Genomic DNA, 23,458 nt, shown 5'->3' with positions numbered 1-23,458 from the left:
CTTTGGTAAGGTGGGATAGTTGTCAAGAGAGTCAGGAAACGGGTTGTCTGCACGCTTAGGAGGGGCGTGTTCTACCTCTTCCTTCTTCTCCTCTCGAGCTTCTCCTTCAACTGGATCTTCATTGACCTTGGTCTCAGAACCAGCTACCTTACCACTTCTCAATTGAATGGCCTTGCAATCTTCTCTTGGGTTCACCACTGTATCACCAGGGAATGTATTTGGAGACCTTTCAGGTATTTGCTTGCTCATTTGACCCATTTGCACCTCCAAGTTTCTAATGGAGGCCCTGGTTTCTTGCATGAAACTCATCATCATTTCCCATTTAGAATCTTCTTGGGTTTTAGAATTTTCCTGCTGAGGTGGTTGTTGTTGCTGAGACTGAAATTGGCGGTTATTATAGTTGTTCTGTTGAAAACCGCCCTAAGAACTATTGTTGGAGTTTTGAAGTCTCTGAGGTTGATTTCTCCACCCAAAATTTGGGTGATTCTTCCATCCTTGATTGTATGTCTTAGAATATGGATCATTGTTGGGATTTCTAGGACCACTCCCCATGTAATTCACCTGTTCAAAAGAAGGTTGAGCATAATCATAATTATCATTTTGCATAAAGTTACCTGTCATGTCATAGGAGGTCTCGTGGGGTGGATTTTGAGTATTGATAGCTGAGACTTGCATGCCACCTATCTGTTGAGTAAGTAGATTTATTTACTGAGACATCAGCTTGTTCTGAGCAAGAAGAGCATTAACAGCTTCTACTTCCAACACGCTTCTCTTCTGAGGGTTCTCAGAGTTCACAGGATTCCTGTTAGATGAGTATAAATATTGGTTGCTAGCAACCAATTCAATCAGCTCAATAGTATCCTCTGGTGTCTTCTTCTTGTGCAATGAACCGCCTGCAGAAGTGTCTAGGCTCATCTTGGACATCTCACCCAAGCCTTCATAAAAGATATCCAGTTGGGTCCATTTGGAGAACATGTCTGGAGGGCATTGCCTAGTCAGTAGCTTGTATCTCTCCCAAGCTTCATACAGAGTTTCACCATCCTTCTGTCTGAAGGTCTGAACCTCCAACCTAAGCTTAGTCAGCTTCTTAGGTGGGAAAAATTTTGTGAGAAACTCAATAACAACCTTGTCCCAAGTATCCAAACTCTCCTTTGGTTGGGAATCTAGCCATAGCTTTGCTATATCCCTCAGAGCAAACGGAAAAAGCATGAGTCTATACACCTCTGGATTCTCTCCATTTGTCTTCACAGTATCACATATCTGCAGAAAATCAGATATGAACTGATTTGGATCTTCATGAGGAAGTCCATGATACTGGCAATTTTGTTGCACCAAGGTGACCAATTGTGGCTTCAACTCAAAGTTGTTTGCATTTATAGGAGGCACCACAATACTTTTTCCATAAAGATCCGTAGTAGGGGCAGAATAAGAGCCAAGCACTCTCCTCTGTTGATCATCCCCATTCGGATTTACCACATTGGCATTAGCATTATTATTTGCCATAGTGGATTCTGCCGCCTTGCAAAGTCTTGCTTGTTGTAAACGCCGCCTGAAAGTCCTTTCAGGTTCAGGATCAAAGCCTAAGAGATGTTCTTTGTCTCTGTTCCTACGCATAAACAAACAGAACACAAGAAAGAATGGGAATCTCTACGTCAGAGTTTAGAGAATTCCCAGTGAAGTAACCTGTGTAAAGAGATAAAAATATTGAATAAAATAAATAGAAGGATAATAAATAGGTAACACCAAACTTAATTTCAGAAATTAAGAGAAATATTGGTGCTATTTATTTAAAAAAAATTTATTTTTATTTTTTTATTTTTGTTATTTTTTTTTATAAAAAGAAACGAACAGGGGAAGGGGAAGTAAAGGAAACGAAAAAAAGAAATTAAAAGGGCGTAAGTTTTTTTTTTGAAAAAATAATAAAATAATAGTTAAATAAAATTAAAATTAAAACGCCTAATCTAAACAATCAAACAAATAATAGTTGTTAATCACAGTCAATCCCCGGCAACGGCGCCAAAAACTTGGTGCGGAATTTATAACCCACACTTACTAACCGGCAAGTGCACCGGGTCGTACCAAGTAATACCTTACGTGAGTAAGGGTCGATCCCACGAGGATTGATGGATTAAGCAACAATAGTATTTGATAGGATTAGTTAGGCAAGCAGAAAAGAGTGTTTTGGTATTCAAAGAGCATTAAACACAGACAAATAAATAAGTTGGGAATAATATAATGAGAAGATAGTTAAGGTTTCAGAGTTATCTATTCTTCCGGATTAATTTTTATTACTAACTAATTTAATCATGCAAGATATAATTTCATGGCAAACTATATGTGACTAGGCCCTAATTCCTTAGACCTTCCTAGTCTCCTCTAAAATTTATTAACTGCCAATTCCTTGGTCAGTTAATTCCAATTAGAGGGTAAAAATTAATTTTCAGTTTATATGCCACAAAAATTCTAATTACCCAAAAATAAGGGGATTATATGTCACGTATCCCATTAAATCCAAATAATTAAAATTTAGGATAAAATGTTTCCAAGCTGTTGTTCAAGTAAAGAGCTTTTCCAAGTTTTACAAGAACTCAATCAGAACATGGGTCATACTTCCCTTCCACCCATATTCATAAAATAAAGAACGAAAATAATTATTGAAATATAAATCAAAGCATGGAATAAATTAGAAAGATCAAACGAATTAATCCATTACAAATAGACAGAGCTCCTAACCTTAACAATGGAGGATTAGTTGCTCATGGTTCAGAGAAAAAAAATAAGGGTTCTGGTAACAATCTCATACATGTCTAAATGTACAGAGTTTCTATTTATTACTAATCCTAATAGGTTTGAAAACAAAAAAAATTAAAAATAATATCTTTTCCTAAAAGATAAGATTTGAATTTAAATTCGAATTAATTAACAGATCTTCAGTTGATGGTTGGGGACCACTTGATTTGTCCATTTTGCAGCTTCTAATCTGTGTTTTCTGGGCTGGAAAGTGGGTCAAAACAGCCCAAAATTCGTAACCAGCGTCATTTGTATTTTTGCAGATCGCGCATGTGACGCGTCCGCGTCGTCCACGCGTTCGCGTCATTTGTGCAGATTCCAGTCCACGCGTTCGCGTCAGGCACGCGATCGCGTCATTGCGATTTCTCCATTCCGCGCGGTCGCGTGGGCCATGCGTCCGCGTCGGTCTTCACTGGTCATCTCTTTGGTTTCTTCTTCTTCTTTGCAGAAACTTCATCAAATCCATCCGAATGCTACCTAAAATAAATAAAATTGCACAAAACTCAAAATAGCATCCATAGTGGCTAAAATATAATTAATTCTTAATTAAACTCAACAATTTAGATGCAAATTCACTAGGAAAAGATAGATAAGATGCTCACGCATCAGTTACCAATGCCTCTACTTCTTGAACTGTATCTTCAAAAAGCAAGTATACATTGGTTGTTAGGCGTTTTGCCTTCATGATCACACGAGCACCTTCTTGTACCCTTGAGAATCCAATAGACCAATGGATAACAAATTTTTTCTCAGGCCATTCACTTGTCTTACACCTTAAATTGTATGAATGGAGCTATCAAACACATTAATTTTGATGATAACAATTCCCACAATTTCTGAGGCATGATCATCTCCCATGAATACATATCTTTTTGAAACAGATTCATAAGTGCTAAACCACTCATGATGTGGAGTCATGTGATATGTTGCTACCTAATTCGATAGCCAAACATGAGCTAAAAGTTTATTGCCTTCATGACCAATTACAGCTTCGATGCACAAGACATCTCCATCATCAGGGACGTTTTCAACACAACCATGTGAAGAAGTTATTTCAGTAATTTTCTCTATGCTCATCTTGTTGAACCTACAATCTTTCTTCAAGTGTCTTTTTTTGCCACAATTGCAACAAGTAAGGTTCTTCTTTCGAGGCTTTGATTTACCATGACTTTGATTCCCACTAGAGCCATGTTTTATTGATATGCCTCTCGACACCGACAAAGCTTCTGCTTGCTTTGGGCTCTCCATTCAATCATCTTTGTTTTGGTGCCTGTTTTTTTCTTCAAGAATAGCGGTAGCGACATCATCAAATTGGTATTGATAAGAAATATTGTTATTTGTGATGTTGATGATGAGTTTATCATACAAGTCTGATAAACTTTGGAGAAGAAACTTGGCATGTTCATTCTCTACCATTTGACACTCTCCATGGTAGGCAATTGTGAAAATATAGTATTAAGATTGTTGATGTGATCTGTCACCCATATGAATTTACTCCTACGAAGAGTATAGAGCCTCCTTTTCAGGAATCTCCTGTTGTGAAGTGATTTTGCCTCGTACAACTTAGTAAGTACCTCTTAAATCTCCTTTTCTGTTTGTTTTTCCGAGATGCCTGATAATACAGAATCTGCCATATCTAAGTGTAAATTGGCAACGGTGTTTTCGTCCATCTCTCCACTTGTCATTAGGAGTACCAGTGGGCCTACCTTCTATTACTTCTAAGCAATTCTCCTCTCTCAAAATTGTTTTGATTTTCAGTTTCCAAAGAAAAAAGTTATTCTCATTGGATTTCTCGATCTTAAATTTTGTTCCATTGTTCTGACACCAACTTGCTCCTTTTGCAGTAGAAGATTAAGAACCTAAAACTCTAATACCACTATTTGGCACCAGAGTTAATAGGGACAAAATAACGCAACTAAAATTTGTGGACGATAAATGGATGGAACTATATAAGAATTTAGACAATAGTAAAAATAATATGACAAAGTAATGAAATTACAATCTCTCAAAATACATAGAGAAATCTATGATACATTCTTACATATTATGAAAATTCATGCAAAAGGATCACACATATGAAAGACCTTACTAATTTTTTCTCTAATTTTCACTCATTAATTCTATGTAAAATATGGCATACACATTAGCAAATGCCTTGACCACCTAAATATAGTTTCCTAGAAATAGTGATATGAGAAACAAACAAATCACCACTTGTTCATGTTTTCATGATACAAAGTTCATCAACTTGATCTTGTCAAGTTGTCATATTGTATAATTTTATCAAGTTGTATGACAAATTGATAAATATCAACTTAATCTTATCATCATGTACAACTTGTTTCTAACACATGATTAGGTAACAACTCATTCTTTGATTAAGTCAAAGATTGCAACTAAGCTAGCTTATCCAATTTTGACTTTGGTCAAAATTTACCACTAGATATTCTAGATTTTCATATGCTATGAATGTATATTACCTTCAAGTTGATCAAGTTATAACATCATATTTAGACTCTAGTCAAAGTTCTATAATGTTATTTGTTTCCTTGAAACTTCAACTTGCTCCACTTATAACCTCTAACCATTTTTGTTGACTTCAAACCAAAAAGAAGAATTTTGCTTCTTCTTTCACAGCGTATTGAGATAGACTAGCGTCTGCTATGCTAGACTCTCTAACAGTTATTTGATGTAATAATTAAAATTGTTTACCTCAATTTGCTTCCTATACAAAACTTTTAAAACCTTCAAGTGAAACTAGGATTAGGATTTTAATAAATACTTTATTAAGAGCAAATTCAGGTAAAATAATGTTTTCAGTTGTCACTTTAGATAGTCGTTTAGAAGTCGCAACTTTAAGATTAGAGACTAGTGTGAGTCATGGATGTAAAATTCAAAACTAAATTAAGTAAATAAAAACTTTAAAGACCTAACGCGAATATGTATTAACTCAAGTTTTGTTTTAGTTATATTTCACCTATAATTTTTTTAGTCACTATAATTTCTATAAGTTTGTGCTTTGCTGTTTATGTCTTTATAAATTTTAGGGTTAAATACTTTTTTCGTCCTTAACATCTTGGGTCAAAATCAAAATCGTTCTCGACTTTTTTTTCTTATTAATATCATCCTCAACATTACAAAACATTAAAATCATCATTTTTTAATTTTTGGATCAAAATGCCCTTCATCGTTATCTCTTCCCTCACCCTTCTCACTCCACTATTCACCTCGCCTCATCATTTCAACTACATCTACTAGCACCTACATTGCCACAGCTCTATTCTCCGGTCACCACCATACTTGCAACACTCCCATCACAACAATACTCATTCACTTTAATAAAATTGGAAGAAGGACAAAGGGGGAAAAATTGGAAGGAGAGAAAAGAGGGCACAACAAAAAAAGAAAAAAAACAAACTAATCATCTTTTTTGCATACTAGCGTTTAATCCATGTTGCACTGCAGATCCTGGTTGCTGCTGTCCCAGAGCACCACCTTGCCCACTCGCTTGTTCCTCATCCATATTCATTTCTTGTGTAATGGCATTCATTGCAATGAGTCCAAGAGGGATCAAGTACATCCACTGAAATTAAGACAATAAAAAGTTTAATTTACAAATGTTAGAAATGTATATTTATAGATCTGCAACTAAAACGGAATTGCTAATCTGTATATTGTATAATCACTTTAAGCAGTTACTCACATATTTAGCCAAAAAAGACCTCTCTTTTGGCTTTACAAGTTCACCCTTCTTTCCCACCAAGCACGTCTTCCGCAAATATGGGAGTTTTGCAGAAGTCAAAAAATATTAATTGAATGAAGAAAAAAGGTATCCCAATAAAAACTTACTAAGAGAATGATGCAACAACTACTTCATGTATGGTGTTAACATGCTGTTGCTGGGTTGTCACTGGCATTGGGTCACCGCTGTCACTAGGTCGGCACTTCTGTCGCTGGTTCATTGGGGGGAGAGAGAGAGGGGGAGAGAGTGAGAGAGAGAGAGAGAGAGAGAGAGAGAGAGAGAGAGAGAGAGAGAGAGAGAGAGAGAAAGAGAGGCGATGCAAACAAAGGGAGGGGTTGCTGCTGCTGGACGTCATTGCTATTGGGTCACCGCTATGCCCTTTCTCATCGGCGCCTTCTTCTTCCTCTTCCTCTCCTCTTTTTCCTCTTTATTCCACATCTCCTCTATTCTTTTTTTCGCTTCTTGCTCTCTTTCCCTCTCTGTTTGTGCATTTTGGTTGCTGACGGTGGAGGATGAATATGAGATTAAGGGTATTTTGGTCCAATAATTAGAGAAATGATGATTTTATAACGTTTTGTAACATTAAGAATGATATTAATAAAAAAAGTCAGAGACAATTTTAATTTTGACCTAAGTTGTTAAAGACAAAAAAATACTTCATCCTAAATTTTATATCATATTCGTTCTTTGTTAAGTAACCTTTATTAATACACAAATTACAGCTAAGAGAATGAAATAATGTTCAAGTTATATGATTTTTTATTTGCTACCCGTTAATTGATTGGAAAAAAGAACGAAGACGCATAAATTAGAGCTATGAACTTTAAAAGTTATTATTATTATTATTATTATTATTATTATTATTATTATTATTATTATTATTATTATTATTATAGGGGGTTAATGTTCAAATTCGTCCCTGAAAGATCACGCGATCTTCATTTTTGTCCCTGAATGATTTTTTTAATCAAATTAGTCCCTGAAAGATAAACTGTTAGTCAAATTAGTTATTCCGTCAATTGGATGATGATGTGTCACGTTAAGTGCCACGTGGCATGATGACGTGACACGCCACGTGGCAAGTCAGTGGCACGCCACGTGACAGGTCAGTGACACGTGGCACGCCACGTGACACTTGACATATAAAAAAGTTTTCTATTAGTCAAAATAGTCCTTGAAAGTCCAGACGTAAGTCATTTTCATCCCTTAAATTTTAAAAATTAGTCAAACTAGACCTTATATAGTATTGTCTATATTTATATAGTATATCTGTACATCAATTGTAGGATTCTATGTCTTTATTACTTTGATTCATTTAGCACCTATAAATACCCCTTGTATATTGTACTTTTTGAAAAAGAAAGTCTATATGAAACCACCTCCGGGATATCCTTGTCCTTCTAATAAGGTTTGTCTCCTTCGCAAGGCACTTTATGGACTTAAGCAAGCTCCTCGTGAATGGTTTGACAAGTTCAGCACTACCATATGCAGTCTTGATTTTACCTCTAGCCCTCATGAGAATGCGCTCTTCATTCGTAAAAGCGAACGTGCAGTTGTTCTTCTACTTTTGTATGTTGATGTCATGATCATTACTGGGGATGATGTTGATGGTATCTCTGATCTCAAGGCCTCACTTCACCATACCTTTGAGATGAAAGATCTTGGTTCTCTCAGCTATTTTCTTGGTCTCGAGGTCATCTCCACCGATGATGGCATCTATCTCTCTCAGGCTAAGTATGCTTCAGATCTTCTTGCTCGCGCTGGGATTACAGATAGTTGCACTGAGTCTACTCCTCTTGAGCCTAATGTTCGCTTTACCCCTATGGATGGCACTGTTTTGGATAATCCGACTCTCTATCGACAGTTAGTTGGCGGTCTCGTCTACTTGACTGTCACTCGACCAGACATCGCCTATTCGGTTCATGTACTTAGCCAGTTCTTGTCGGTTCCTCGTACTACTCACTATGCAGCAGTTATTCGCATTCTTCACTACATCAAAGACACTCTATTTCATGGCCTTTATTTTTCTGCCCATTCCTCTTTGTTTCTTCAGGCTTACTCCGATGCTGATTGGGCTGGTGATCCCACTGATCGTCGTTCTACTACTGGTTACTGTTTGTTTCTTGGCGATGCTCTCATCTCTTGGCGTGCTAAGAAGCAAACGTTCACTGCTCGCTCAAGCACAGAAGCTGAGTACCGTGCCCTCGCTGACACCACTGCTGAAGTTATCTCGGTTCGTTGGCTTCTCGAAGATTTGGGTGGTCCTCAATCGTCCCCTACTGATGTTTTTTGTGATAACCGCAGTGCTATTCAGATCGCCCATAATGATGTGTTTCATGAACGCACCAAACACATTGAGATTGATTGTCACTTTGTTCGGCAACGTATCCTTATTGATGCTGTTCGTCTCATTACTGTTGGAACACTAAATCAGACTGCTGATATCTTCACGAAAGCTCATCACCCGACTCGTTTTCGGACTTTGTTATCCAAACTCAAGTTGGTATCCTTAGCTCCCACTTGAGTTTGAGGGGGGATGTTAGAGAATCATTAGAATCAATTTAGATCAATTAGTATCATCTATATTTATATAGTATATCTGTACATTAATTGTAGGATTCTATGTCTTTATTACTTTGTTTCATTTAGCACCTATAAATACCTCTTGTATATTGTACCTTTTGAACACAACTCAATAATACACTTTTCAGATTACTCTCTCAATCTCTTGTTTATAACAACAGAGATTTTGAGAAAAATTAAAGGAGAGAGATAATTTTATGAAAAAAAATAAAAAAATTATATAAGGACTAGTTTGACTAATTTTTAAAATTTGAAGGATGAAAATGACTTACGTCGAACTTTCAAGAATTATTTTGACTAATAGAAAACTTTTTTATATGTCGAGTGACATGTGGCACGTCATCATGCCATGTGGCACTTAGCGTGAGATGTCATCATCCAATTGACGGAAGGACTAATTTGACTAACAGTTTATCTTTCAGAGACTAATTTGATTAAAAAATCATTCGGAGACGAAAATGAAGATCGCGTAATCTTTTAGGGACGAATTTGAACATTAACCCTTATTATAGGGTTAAAACTATAAAAAGAAATTATAGCGAAAGAATATGGGATGGAAGATGCTCTATTATTGATTGATAAGTAGAGTGCTGGTGATTGATGAAGATGAGCAGAGTGCACTTTATGTTGTCTCGATTGAACTACCCCACTCAAATTGGTAAAACTTGCACTTTTTCATTTGAACAAGTCTGGTCAAGCATCACGAATCTAGTTTGCACATTTAATGTTGTGAATGTAATTAAAAAATAAGTTAGTTAATAACTTAATACTAAATATGAATTGATTATGTTTACAACATTTGTTTTTAAAAAGAAAGTATTACAGGTAGTATATCTTAAAATGTAGGAACTAATTTAAATTGTGATCTTCCATACAAGGCATTACTACAAAATTTTTCAAACATTTTAAATGTACCAAAACTATCCTTTAATTATAGGAGCCCACACACTCTGTTGACACATGAAACATCTCAACAGAGAGGTAATGTAACTCTGCCACTGAAATTAAGCCAAACCTACTATCGGTTATGAGTTATGACTATGGCCCACAGTCTCTTCATAAATATAACATTGTGATTTGCTTTGAAAGTCCATTCTTGCCTCTTGGTATTTAATACAAGCCCATCAGTGATGGCCCATTTCTGCAGAGGGAGTCCTGAACTCCTGATTCCGTGTTCGAATTTACTTTTTTAAAATTTTATTATCTTTCTTTTCTTTTTTGGATTTTTGTTCAACTATTTTAAAGTTTTCAATAATCAATTAATTTATTAAATTTATTCAGAAATAATAAGTACTTGTGGAAAGCTTTTGAATTAATAATTATTATAAATGTAGGACTACTTTGTTTAAAAAAAATTATTTTTCACATACAAGCGTTTTTCTCATACAAATTTTTATATATCATTTATATTCACGTATTTTGTATTGTTACTCCACATTCTTTCATTGAAATTTCTTCTTCTTTTTTTATTGTTTTGAATCCAATCAAGTTGCTGAATTGTAGTTTAATTTAGAAGAAAAAATGTAGCATTAGAAGAAATATTTTTCTATATTTGTAGCAAATTTGGGTGTAACATAGAGATATTTGAGTGTAATACGAAGATATTTGGGTGTATTTTTATTCTGATAAGTTCTGCATAATTCAAAACTCTTCATCTTCCTCGTCCTCATCTTCTACTGCTTCTTTTTTTTTTATCATCATCACCATCTTCTTCTTTTTTTATTCATCTTTTTTTTTACCTTCTCAAGTTTTTTCTTATTTTACTCTCTTAACAAGAATAAAAAAATACATAATACTGCAAATTACTTGGAAGAGGATGAACTTACATTCATTTAACTAAAAAAAAGAAAGAAATAAGAAAAAAAGAAGAAAAAAATGCAGCATTAGAGGAAACATTTTTTTGTATTTGCAGCAAATTTGCGTGTAACACGAAGATATTTGGGTGTAACACGAAGATATTTGGATGTATTTTTATTCTAATAAGTTCTGCATAATTCAAAACTCTTTCTCTTCCTCTTTCTCATAAGTTCTTTTTTTATCATCATCATCATCACCATCTTCTTTTTCTTTTTCTCTTATTCATCTTTTCCTTTTTGTTTTACATTCTCAAGTTTCTTCTTATTTTACTCTTTTAACAAGAATAAAAACAAAAAAATCAAACAGAGAAGAAGAAACACATAATGCTGCAAAATTACTTAGAAGAAGATAAACTTACATTCATTTAATTAAAAGAAAGAAAGAAATAAGAAAAGAAGAAGAAGAAAAAAAATGCAGTATTAGAGAAAATATTTTTCTGTATTTGTAGCAAATTTAAGTGTAAAACGAAGATATTTGAGTGTATTTTTATTATGATAAATTCTGCATAATTCAAAACTCTTTCTCTTCCTCCTTCTCATCTTCTACTGTTTCTTCTTCCTCATATTCTTATTTCGTTTTCTTATAATTTTTCTTGGGAGAAAAATCAAACAAAAAAAAATATATAATGTTAAAAAATCAATAGATAAAAGAGGAAGGAAAAAATACAGCAATAATAACAACATTAAAAAGAACCACAATGAGCATAAAAATGTGAAGAAGGAGAAGAAGAAGAAAGAATGCGAAAAAAAATAAGGAGAAATGCAAAGAAGGAGAAGAAGAAGAAAGAGAAGGAGTATGAAGAAGAATGTGAAAATACAAACGTTGAAGAAAAATCGTTTCTCATTTCGCGCTATTTAAAGTTGAGAAAGCGCGTATTTACATGCTCTTTAAATTGAGAGTTATTTTTATTGAACTTGAACTAACTTGTATAAACTTGTATATAAAAAAGATTTATATGTGTAACAAGTCTCATCATTAGGTGATTTACTCAATAATCCATTCATTCAAATATGCATGCCATATAATCCTACATGCTGTTTTTTATTTTCTTTTAGAAAATTAACGGTGAGTCTGAGAGCTCCTAATGGATGCCACCAAAAGGTAAAACATAATAAAAGATAAAATATAATAAAAAGATAAAATATATATTTTTTAAAAAAAAATTTAAAATATTTTTTAAGTTTTATTTCTTTTTAATTTTTGTCTCACAAATTTTTTATTTGTATAAAATTTATAGATAATTTTTTTAAAATCTTAAGATTAATTTAACAACAATAATTCTACAAGGATTAACTTTAATACAAGTAAGTCAGACAAAAAATTTTATTACTTATTTCTAATTAATAAATATTATTACTGGTTTGTTATTAAACTTTTTAAAAATTTAATTTTTAAAAATATATTTGATGCAAATCGAATATTTTTAAAATAAAATTAAAACAAAATAAAATTTATAAATACTTTTTAAATTTTTAACAAATTTTAAAAATAAAAAATATACTTTATGTGTGATAAATCTAACATACATATAAATAGTAGTACCAAATTTACTTAATACAAAGCTCAGTTTAATTTGTCTGATATATATATATATGATGAATTGAACCACAACAAGTCGTGTATCTTTTTATGAGAAGTGTCAATTAATTACTAAAAGTACAAGTTCAAGCTACTACTCCTGCTACTACTATTACAACTCCAACTCCAACTCCAACGTGAGTTCAATTATTCAAGGTTGTAACATAAAATAACAAATAAATATTGCATCGCGTGAACCATCAGAATTATAGAGAAACAAATACTTAATTACCTCTCACACGCCAATTGACATATATCTACTATACGAATCTAAAAAAACCTAATCCAAACTGATATGATAAAGTTACGTTGACTCTAACAGTAATAATATAATTAAACTATTAAATAACATCTATATTAATGAAAATAAAAGAGACAATCAAAGATTATTAATAGATAAAGTCTTGTTTTTAGTTTAATTTGTCCTAAGGGCACGAAATACCGATTGCGGTGGTGGCGGCGAACCGCTCCGAAGCTGACCGTGAGACGAAGGAAGAAGAGATCTCCTCCGATGATGAAAGTGCAGCGCTAGCAGCGATCTCAAACTCCGGAACTTCGGGAATGGTGGAAAGAACAGGTCCACCAGACTTATCATAAACCACGTAGAAACGCTCTTTATTATCATTCGAGTATTTCTCCGGCACCTGCACGAAACTGCTGCTGATCATTGAGCTAGTAGACGCCGTAGATTTATTGTTATTATTGTTGTTGTTGTTGTTGTTGTTGTTGTTGAGCTTGAAAACCGAGCGAAGCAGTTTATGTAAAGAACGAGAGATATTGAATGGCTTCTTGGAGGAGTGTGGCTGTGGCTGAATTATGGGAGCTCGACGCTCCGGTAAACAAGACATAGATAGGGTTCTGGGGGAATTAGCTATGGCGGAGTTGAGTCGGAGATTAAAGGATTTGAGCTCGAAAGAGTCATAGAGTGTACTTCCACAATCCCAGAGAGTGGTATTAGCATAAGTGTCCATATGCTTATTATTACTTGATGTTGATGATGATGAGACTTGAAAAATCTATGAGAAAATGAACGGGGAGACTTTTGATCGATAACTACTTTATTGGAATGGTTGGTGAAGGATCAAACGCGTTTGTTATGACTAGTGACCAGAAAGGTTACTTACTACCGTTATTATAAGCGTTTCACACGTCCACATATGTAGACCGTGCATGATTTCCGTGGGAGACCCTTCCCTTTTTACCCTTCATTGATTTTTGATGCCCATCTGTCCATACATATTTATTAATCCAGAGATATTTGACAGTGACCAGAAACAATAATTAATGAGAAAATGGGGTACGTTAGTGCTACCTAGTTGATATGTTAGATTATCGGTCTTCTGTATCTAATTATATCATGAGAAAAAGTATAAATACACGATAAGAATACTAAATAATGTGAATAATGGATATATCGGATATTAAATTTATTATGTATGGAGATGATTATATTTATTATTTTTAATTAAATAGTTATTTCTTTTGATTCGATTTACTCATATACAGTTAATAATGGTTGGATATTTAATTTATTAGATGTACAGATAGTTATCTTAATATTAAAATTTAAAAAATAATTTAAAAGTGGAGTATTTTTTTTACTTTATTAAAACAATTTTAAAACCTATTATTCACATTGTTTACAAAAATTATTGCCTACTCAGCAAAAATCCATATCTGGCAACATAGAACCAAGTAAGCTAAGGGTTTAAGAAACTCTTTTAACTAGTTTTAATTTGTCGCATTTGATAAAATAAAAATATAAACTTTTACTGTTTGATAATTATTCATCCGGTTATTGTGACTCGGTGAAATTTGAGCTGTGCTTCGGACGAAACGTTTACTTTAATTTTATAACTCGCTCATTATAAGGTAGGTTTTTAAGAATGTATAAGGAGCCAAGGAGGTATGTTCTAAACTCCTTCTCTAAGAAAATTCTTCAAAAAGTTTTTTTTTACTAACTTAAACAGTTAAACGTCGAAATATTTTTCAACATTTTAATATAATAAACTGAAATATACCTCGTCCTCAAACAAGAGAACAATTACAAAATTCATAAAATAGGATGCGCAGGTTTTTTACTTTTTTCCGCTTAACTATTTATGAGTTGTTTTGACGAGCTTTTTATGGTGGCACATTAAAGTTACATAGTTTTTTAAACATAATTGGCTTCCCTAAAGAAAAAAGTGCTTACTGTAACGGGTTGGTCATGGACCAAAATAAATGGCCTTCATTTAATAGCAGGCAGAGAAGGACACTTAGAAGTTGGTCCATAAAATAAGGACTCTTAATTAACAAAACTTGTATGTACAATTCACCTAATCAACAACTTCATTGCCAAAAAGCTTAAATTGCCTGGCATCAAGAACCAATTTCCTTATAGAAGAGAATGCACCCATTATTCCAGCACCAGTGAAGACCACCATAATGGTTGTGTTAACTAAGTAAGTAAATGATGACTTTGGAGGCTTGTATGCCATGTTGTACAGAAGCATAGGCAGAACGAAATCCAGAGGGATAAATCCAATAGCACCCACCACACCGTTTATGTCCCCAAAAAATGGAAGCATGGCTGCCACAAAACCACATAATATTGTGTAAATTGATCGAAGAATTATCCTAGGAACAAGATTCCTTTTGGAAAACATCCCCTGATTCACATCACCTGATTTCTTCTCCATTATCTCATAAGCCACTTGAGAGTAAACCTGTGACATGTATATATGTTGAGGCATATATATAGTTATTTCTCTCAGCTTTCTATATTCTCTGATCATTCTTGTAGACGAATAATTGAACACTTACCAGGCCAATGGCAAAGAGTTGAAGGAGCACAAAGATGACTGCAATGGCAAGGACCCAAGTTGGAGCCAAAGAAGTTCCATTATCTGGTAACAGACTGTTAAAGATGTTTGAACTAGACTTGTTTCCGAAAGCCCAATATCCAGAAACTGCAGCAGAGTAGAAAGTCAACCCTATGACACCATAGCACATGCAAAGACCCTTCAACATCTTTCCAGAAGCAGGAGGCGCTAGTGTTGCCTGTATTAACAATGACATGATCATACTTAAGGTCATTTATTTGGAGATACAAACATTTCTCACCTAATTAATTTGTTTCTATTTTTACAAATTTACATGGCTTCTTAAGCAAGCAACATTACAATAAGCTAGTTTAACTTGGAAAAAAAAAATTGGAAATGTGGGTACTTGTATCTCGGGTAATATGCCATTCCCAAATATTGATGCAATTATGGAGATGGAAGTGAAGGCACTAAAGGCTCTTGAAGATTTCTTAGGTTCTAAGGAATAATCCTTTGCAGGGGCGTTTGCTGACATACCTGCAGAATGTATCATTGTAATCTTTGAAGTTGATTAAGCAATTAAATTGAAATTAATATTATCTGGTATGTTGTAGTACCTGCATGAATGCAGGCACCCACCATAAGAGCGGTGTAGCCGAGGCTGAGAAAAAGCGAACACAAGTTTATGTGTCTGAGGGAATGGAAAGTGGGAAGCTGAGATAGAACTATCATAACCACTGTCACCATTGCTATAAAGTCGTGGAGTTTCAGGGATCCATGCGGTGAGATACTTGAGTACAGGATCTGATGATCACAGCATAAAGAGAACATGCGAAATTAAGCAACCAAATTAAAAATTAAAAATATGGCTATCAAGTTCAATTGCCAAATGTGTTAACTAGCATACTTATAAAGTAAAAAAGGTAGATTGTTAAATGGTAAGAGCTCCTAAACATGTGAAGTTAACAACTGACTGAAAAACGTTAATCAGCCTAAAATTGACACGTGTCATGTATTTTTAGTTATTATTTCACCCTGCTAGAAGGCAATAGTCTTATACAGAGACTTAATTAAGAAATTAACTTCATCATTGTCCATTAAATATGCTTTTTCAGCTCTAAGCAGAGAATGACGAGATATAACTAGTATAGCAGATTAGCAACATGGAATATGTGCTTTAGAATTTTACAGAGCATCTAGATTAGTCCCTTACATAGATTTTTAGTTAGCATATGTATAAAGCAGATCATAGCCAGGAGTTAGCCAATTAACAAATGCTAACATTTCTACACAGCACATGGCCTCATGTGGTAGGAAAAAGGGTAAAGCTAGAACAAAGATGATAAAAAGGAAAATAGAATCAAAAGAGGGGATAAGTAATATTTTGCATCTCTGATACAATATTCAAACTGGTTTTTAAATACAGTGTAAATTTGTTATATAAAAATCAAGGGAAAAATTTGTGTGCGTTAGTAGACAGAAATGTTATCAGTTGTTTCATTTCATTTCATTTTTCTGTTCTTATTAATTGTGTGTCAGAAAATTCAACTCCTTTGGGATTGGCGAGTAATAAATAGATAAGAATAAGGATAAATAGGTAAATTAGAGAACGAACTAACTTGCTAACCTCAAGGCATTGGCCCGCAAGCAAGATTGCCCCTATGCCAATCCCACAGTTGATTCCTGTTTGTATAAAGACCACAAAATAGAACATCCATCCCGATCCTACATAAACACAACCAAAAGGTAATTCATATGAGAGATTTTAGCTAGTTAAGCTACGTATCATTGTCGAAGGAAATGGTTTAGAGCTATTCTCAGGTGTTAGGTAAGAGGGGAAAAAACAATAAAATTAATTCATAATTTAACAGATTATGAAAGTGTACATGCTTGTTTTTATTCTTTGTTGATTAAATCACTTAGGAGTAGGAACAATAATTGAATTAAGCGAATAATGTGCATGCGTGTCAACAAGTACGAGTGATGCAGATTGATTCTTGCCGTTACACCGACAGTGATGGCATTTTGTCAAACTAAGTTATAAATGACGGGTGAAGTTACCAGTTAGCAGGTGTGCATATATGTTATAAGTTATAAACCACCAATTATTATTACTCTCTGCTTGTTGAAGATGAAATTAGCCACGTGCACCTCTATGGAAAAAAACGTTAAAAATCTTATTATTTATTAAAAGCCACTACTCATCTAAATATATTTTTTACGTAATAGTATAAAATTAGAGAAATATTAAAGAATTATCAGAATTTATTATTTTTTATCATAAAATTAAGTTGATGATTAAATAATTATTAAAATTAATAAATTTTAATAATATTTTGATATTTTTTTTAATTATTAATAATTTAATATATTTAATTGAATTATCTCACATGATAGTATTTATATCTTAATTATTATGTTCATCAGTCGTTTATCTTTATAAAACTATAAAAACAAGTATGTAGATTCTCACACAAGTATTCATTTATTTCTAAAGCCAATTATTTTTCGTCTAATTTATTTTTTATGTAAATTTTAAATATTTAAAAATTATTTAATTTTATATTTTTAAATTAAAATGGACTTTTAATTGTTAGTTAGACTCCATCTCTTATTAAGTATCGTGACAAACTGACAATCACCTATTCTTAGAAAGGAAAAGCAAAATTAAGAAATCAAAAGTGCTATTATATTCTGCATACCTAAAACATCGGCGGCAAGTTCTCGGAAGCGGATATGGCGGCGACCAGCGTTCTCGCATTGAGCAAGCACTTTAGACATGAGCAAGTATGAGTAGAAGGTAACGATTCCCATGGTGGTTAGGCAAAAGATACCAAGCTCCCATCCCAACCCTCTGAACGCGTACGGCAGCGTCAGTATCGTGGGTCCAACGATCGCCGTCGTTAAATGAAAACCCGCGTGCCACCATTCCCCTATGTATGCATTCACCGTAACAACATATATATGATAGCATAATCAATCAGCATCATCACAAGAACCTTAAGCGAGCCACGATCACACGGTGTGATAAACTGATAGTTAGTTAGATGAGAGAGTGGGGGGTTTTACGTTACCTTTTGATTGGAGGACGAAAGCGGCTCCGGCGTCCACGTCCTTGTGGTCACGGCGTTCCTCACCTACAGTAGGGTCTGCCATATGGCTAGCTAGCGAGATTGTGGACTAAAGAAGAAACTAAAAAAGGATGTGACACTGGGAAGGGGTAGAATTTGCAATAGCGAAGGTGTAGGGACTGAAAACCTTTTGATACGTCTATAAATACGTACCGTTTTTAGTTATATTTGAATTTCGCCGATTCACATCTAGCAAAAGGTGCGTGGATGAATGATGTTAGTTATTAGTTGTTATCATTTATCAACATATTATATTACTTAGCGCCTGTTATTCACAAACAATTAACAAATATACGAGGCAATTCGCCAACATCATGGCGTGCAATTTTTATTTTTCCACCTTGGTAAGCTTTTCCTTGTTATTTTTTTTTTTTATCGGGACCTTGGTAAGCTTTCTCACCGTGGGTTCTTTTTGGGTTTTCTTTTTTATTGACATGATACCTTTTGGGTTTGAGAACTGTTACTAATTTCTTTAGACTCCCAATGCGGCTACAGGAGGGAAAAGCCCAAAACTCACAGATGAGCCCAATTAGAGGATTATGATCCTACATAGTATAATCACCAAAAACGGCTTGAGTGACATACATAAAGGCACCATAACATTCCCTTCAAATTTAATATCCTTATGGCTTTATCCTACAACAATTTACACAAAAGGATGCTACACAATGTATGATATAATTACACTATTACAGTAATGTTAGTAGATAAAAAAATCACCTAAAATTTATTTTATTTAATATTTATTAATTATTGTAATAATTAATTAATATTAAATAAGATAAATTTTATCTATTTTTGATTAATATTTTTTTGTTACCAAATATTTTTGATGTAAATATAATGAATTATTAATGTGACTATCAAATATCTGTTTTTTAACTTATGTTATTGTTAATAAATGTATGAAAAAGTTCTCAATAATGTGAGATGAGTTAATGTGTTAAGTGGTTTAGTTTTAAAAATATCTGAAAGATAATAAAAATCAATTTAAAGTAATTAATTTTTTTATTTTGCATTCATTAATTATTATCAAAATAAAATAAATAATTTAAAATATAATAAACATAGAATGATAAATATTAGTGTATGTACATGTGATGCATAAAAAATATTTATTTAATTTATGTTTTTATTTGTATTTTTTATTAATTTGTTTAATTTATATAAAAATCACATTAAGAGTTTCAACTCATCTTTTTAACTATCCTTCTAAATTTTTAAATAAAGATAATTTTATATTTTTTATCTTTTTAATATTTAAAAATATATATATTTAAATTCTTACTCATTTAAATATGAGTATATATCCATTTTGGTCCTCAAAGAATTTCAGACTGAACACTTTACTCCCCAACTAAAATTAATTACTCGATTGGTCCCTAACAATTAATTCCGTCAGTCACTTAGGTCCTTTACTCCGTTAACTCTAACGGAGGACAAAATAGTCCTTGACAACTCTAACAGGGGACAAAATGGTCCCTAACAACTCTAACAAGGGACAAATGATCCCTGACCCCTTTATTCGAAAACGACACTATTCTTCTCCAATTTTTTTCATATCTCGCATAACCCTAACATTCATACTCTCCTTCTTCACCTTCACAGTCTTCTTTTCCATCTTTTCCTTCCTCCTCTTTAAGTCCAAGATTAAGCCATGGTGTAATTGTCACACGTGTCGCTCCTACCTCAACATGTCATGGACCACACACTTCCTAAATCTTTGTGACTCGTACATCCACCCTCTCTACACTTCACGCACCAAAAACATCCACTTCCACGTCTTCGATAACATCACCTCCAACCCCGACATGTCTACGACATCCTCAAGACCAAGTTCCACAACTACTCCAAGGGTACACCTTTCTCCACTCTCCGACAAGCAATATAGATTGTTGGATATTAGGACATCATGAGAAGATTCTCCTTCGACATCATATGCAAATTCTCATTTGAAATAGACACCGAATGCTTCATTCCTTTTTTTCCAGAGTCCAAGTTGGCAGACATCTTTGACCTCACATCCAAGCTATCAGTACAACGAGCAATGTCGCCGTTGCCGCTTATATGAAAACTGAAGCGATTACTGAACATTGGTTCAGAGAAGAAGTTGAAGGAAGCGATCGGAGTGGTGGACAATGTGGTCATGGTGATGATAGGGCAGAGGAGGAGGAAGATGGCAACGACGACGACGGATCTTAACAAATCAGACTTGCTGTCAAGATTCATGGGATCCCTCGAAGATGATAACTAGTTGAGAGACATACGCATTAATTTCCTGAATATGAATTGGTTGAGAACAAGTTGAGGATTTTTTTCTTATGAACATTAAATTTATAGAGTGTGCATTGTGTAGTTTGAAGTTACAGTGTTAGACTGCTAGTGTTATGCGAGATATGATGGAAATCGGGAGAGAACAGTGTCGTTTCTGAACAGAGGAGATCAGGGACCATTTTGTCCCCTGTTAGAGTTGTCAGGGACTATTTTGTCCTCCGTTAGAGTTAACGGAGTAAAGGACCTAAGTGACTGACGGAATTAATTGTTAGGGACCAATCGAGTAATTAATTTTAGTTGGGGACTAAAGTGTCCAGTCTAAAATTCTTTGAGGACCAAAATGGGTATATACTCTTTAAATATTAGAAAGATAAATTATTAGATCTCTAAATCACTACTCATTTTATTATTCTAAAATTATATTTTTGTATAAATGTTTGTTAATAATTACTAAAGATATATAAATTTATAGTACATATTACTTTAGCTAGCCCTATCAATGATGAAAATCAACATAATCATGATTCATATATTTGACGTACTTATTATTGGTTATAGATTTTATTCTTTATTTAAATATTTGACTAATTAATTCATTAAATAATAAAAATATTTGTTATAGTACAATGATAAATTTATACGTATTGATATAATAAAAATGTAGACAAATAACAAAACGCCATGTGAATTATATTATCTATGAGAGTATTTAATTTTTATTTTTTTAAAATATATATCTTAACATTAGTTTTACTAAAATATTTTTATAATTTAATAAAAATAAAAAATATTTTTTATATAAATATACAAAAAAACTTAAAGGTCCTTTTTATGTTAAATAAAAATTATCATTTTAAATTAATTAAATTTTAATATTTAACTAACTTTAATCTTATATTTTAAAATCTTAAATAATTTAAAAAAATAAAACAAAAACACATGAAAAGAAAACAAAAAAAATAAAAAAAGTTGTTCATCTAGTTTCGTGTTCTTCGTCTCCTCCCTCCTCTTTCTTCTCTCTGCTAAAGGAGAAGAAGAAGAAGCCCTCTAACCCTAAACCTTTTTTCTCGAGCTCCAATCAGTACTATTTCTGTTGGATCCACAGAGACGGCGGCGCCGGGGTCTTCTGCTTCCTCTCTTTTTGTCAGAGCTGCTCACCATCTCCTCTAGTTGTGCGTGGTTCAAATCTGTTGCAGTTGCGAGAGACGAAGCCCGTCGTGTACCACTGCTTACTGTTTGCCTAAAGCTTTCCTCTGCTCTGCTCTGCTCCGCTGCACTAAAGCGCAGCAAGTCCATCGCCGTACCAAGAAGATCCCGCTCTCTCCTCGACCCCGTTATCTCTTCTGACTCCGTGATTGCAAATTGGTGGCAGGGAAGCAAATTGGGGCTGAGATTTTGTTAAATATTAGCATGCTTTAGCCTTGCTCATGCCATTATTAATTGGAATTTCTTCGAACGGAACATGATTTTAATCACATGATTGTCTGAATTTTAATCACTTTTTTTGTCTGAATTTTAATCACTTTTTTTTTTCCTATTTGATTCAATCTCTTTATTTTGTTTCTTTGTTCTTGTCAATATAATGTATCAATGCCTCTGTTATTGGGATTTCTCTGTTTTGCCAAAAATTTATAGTATGGTAAACTTTTTGGTTTCATGGATGCTTATCCTTTTTCATATTTTAATAAGTATTTATGTGCTTAGAAGAGCAATTGACTTCGGATTGTTGGTGGAAGGAATGCAAATTGGGACTGGTTTTCTAGTTGTTGGTGGACTAGCCTAGCTTGCTGAATTGATTAATTCATTAATAAAAGGGAGTGGTGTCATAATCTGCATTGACTCTGAAACAAGAAGTGATGTCTCGGTTCCTTCAGTTTCTCTGTATCATCATAGCAGCTTCGCATGCTATTAGGTTTGCCACCAACTTCTCTGTTCATGTGTTTTTGTTTTGTTTTTTTAAATTATTTAAGATTTTAAAATATAAGATTAAAGTTAGTTGAATGTTAAAATTTAATTAATTTAAAATGATAATTTTTATTTAACATTAAAAAAAAGGACATTTAAGTCTTTTTTGCATATTTATATAAAAAATATTTTTTATTTTTATTAAATGATAAGGGTATTTTAGTAAAAATAATGTAAAGATATATATTTTAAAAAAATAAAAATTAAATGCTGACAGAGATAATATAATCCACATGGCGTTTTGTTATTTGTCCACGTTTTTATTATATCGGTACGTATAAATTTATTATCATACCGTAACAAACACTAATAATAAAATATATATTTTATTTATAAATCATATTAATTAAAATTGATACATAAAAAAAAATATAAAAGATTTATTAGAATAACTAATAATTAGTAAAATTTTAGTCATCAAATATCAATTTTTGTATAATTTAAAAGAAAATACTTTTGTAAAATATTCTAATAAGAGAGAAATATACATATTCGCACAAAAATACACCACGTCAATATTATGGCGTCAAAATATTATCTATTGTAATTTGTAAGATAATATAATAATAATTGTAAATGTTAAGTTAAATAAGCTAATTTTGTGTTATATTTTATTTTTCTAATATTATTATAATCATTGATGATGAGTTTATATTCAAAAATCTAAAATAAAATAATAATCTCCCTTTCCCCCTTTATTAAGCGAAAGACCAAAATATGAGTGAGACAGAGAT

General features: G+C 33.1%; 3 protein-coding genes across 4 annotated transcripts; 1 reads left to right on the top strand and 2 right to left on the bottom strand.

Annotated features, from left to right (window-relative positions):
* The first annotated feature begins 7,901 nt into the window (after positions 1 to 7,901).
* On the top strand, positions 7,902 to 9,056 carry LOC130980507 (uncharacterized mitochondrial protein AtMg00810-like). The gene has a single exon (XM_057904177.1). It carries the CDS (start codon positions 7,902 to 7,904, stop codon positions 9,054 to 9,056), a length of 1,155 nt encoding a protein of 384 aa, XP_057760160.1.
* A 3,483-nt stretch (positions 9,057 to 12,539) lies between these two features.
* Positions 12,540 to 13,658, bottom strand: LOC130979018 (uncharacterized). Its single transcript, XM_057902362.1, has one exon. The coding sequence runs from the start codon at positions 13,519 to 13,521 to the stop codon at positions 12,976 to 12,978; it is 546 nt and encodes a 181-aa protein (XP_057758345.1). The 5' UTR covers positions 13,522 to 13,658; the 3' UTR covers positions 12,540 to 12,975.
* Positions 13,659 to 14,628: 970 nt separating this feature from the next.
* LOC130979017 (probable GABA transporter 2) lies at positions 14,629 to 18,569 on the bottom strand. Of its 2 annotated transcripts, XM_057902361.1 has the most exons (8): positions 18,429 to 18,569; positions 18,057 to 18,287; positions 16,982 to 17,079; positions 15,972 to 16,158; positions 15,761 to 15,891; positions 15,356 to 15,592; positions 15,216 to 15,258; positions 14,629 to 15,122 (listed from the first exon to the last, which is right to left on the bottom strand). In XM_057902361.1, exons 1-8 carry the CDS (start codon positions 18,508 to 18,510, stop codon positions 14,869 to 14,871), a joined length of 1,263 nt encoding a protein of 420 aa, XP_057758344.1. In that variant the 5' UTR covers positions 18,511 to 18,569; the 3' UTR covers positions 14,629 to 14,868. The 2 variants fall into 2 exon arrangements, with proteins under 2 accessions (XP_057758344.1, XP_057758343.1); XM_057902360.1 differs by having other exon boundaries at positions 14,629 to 15,258.
* Positions 18,570 to 23,458: the final 4,889 nt, after the last annotated feature.

Source organism: Arachis stenosperma, chromosome 5 (assembly GCF_014773155.1).
Source record: "Arachis stenosperma cultivar V10309 chromosome 5, arast.V10309.gnm1.PFL2, whole genome shotgun sequence".
Taxonomy (NCBI): domain Eukaryota; kingdom Viridiplantae; phylum Streptophyta; class Magnoliopsida; order Fabales; family Fabaceae; genus Arachis; species Arachis stenosperma.
The sequence above is the reverse complement of the archived record's forward strand: the minus strand, read 5'-3'. Positions and strand labels throughout refer to the sequence as shown.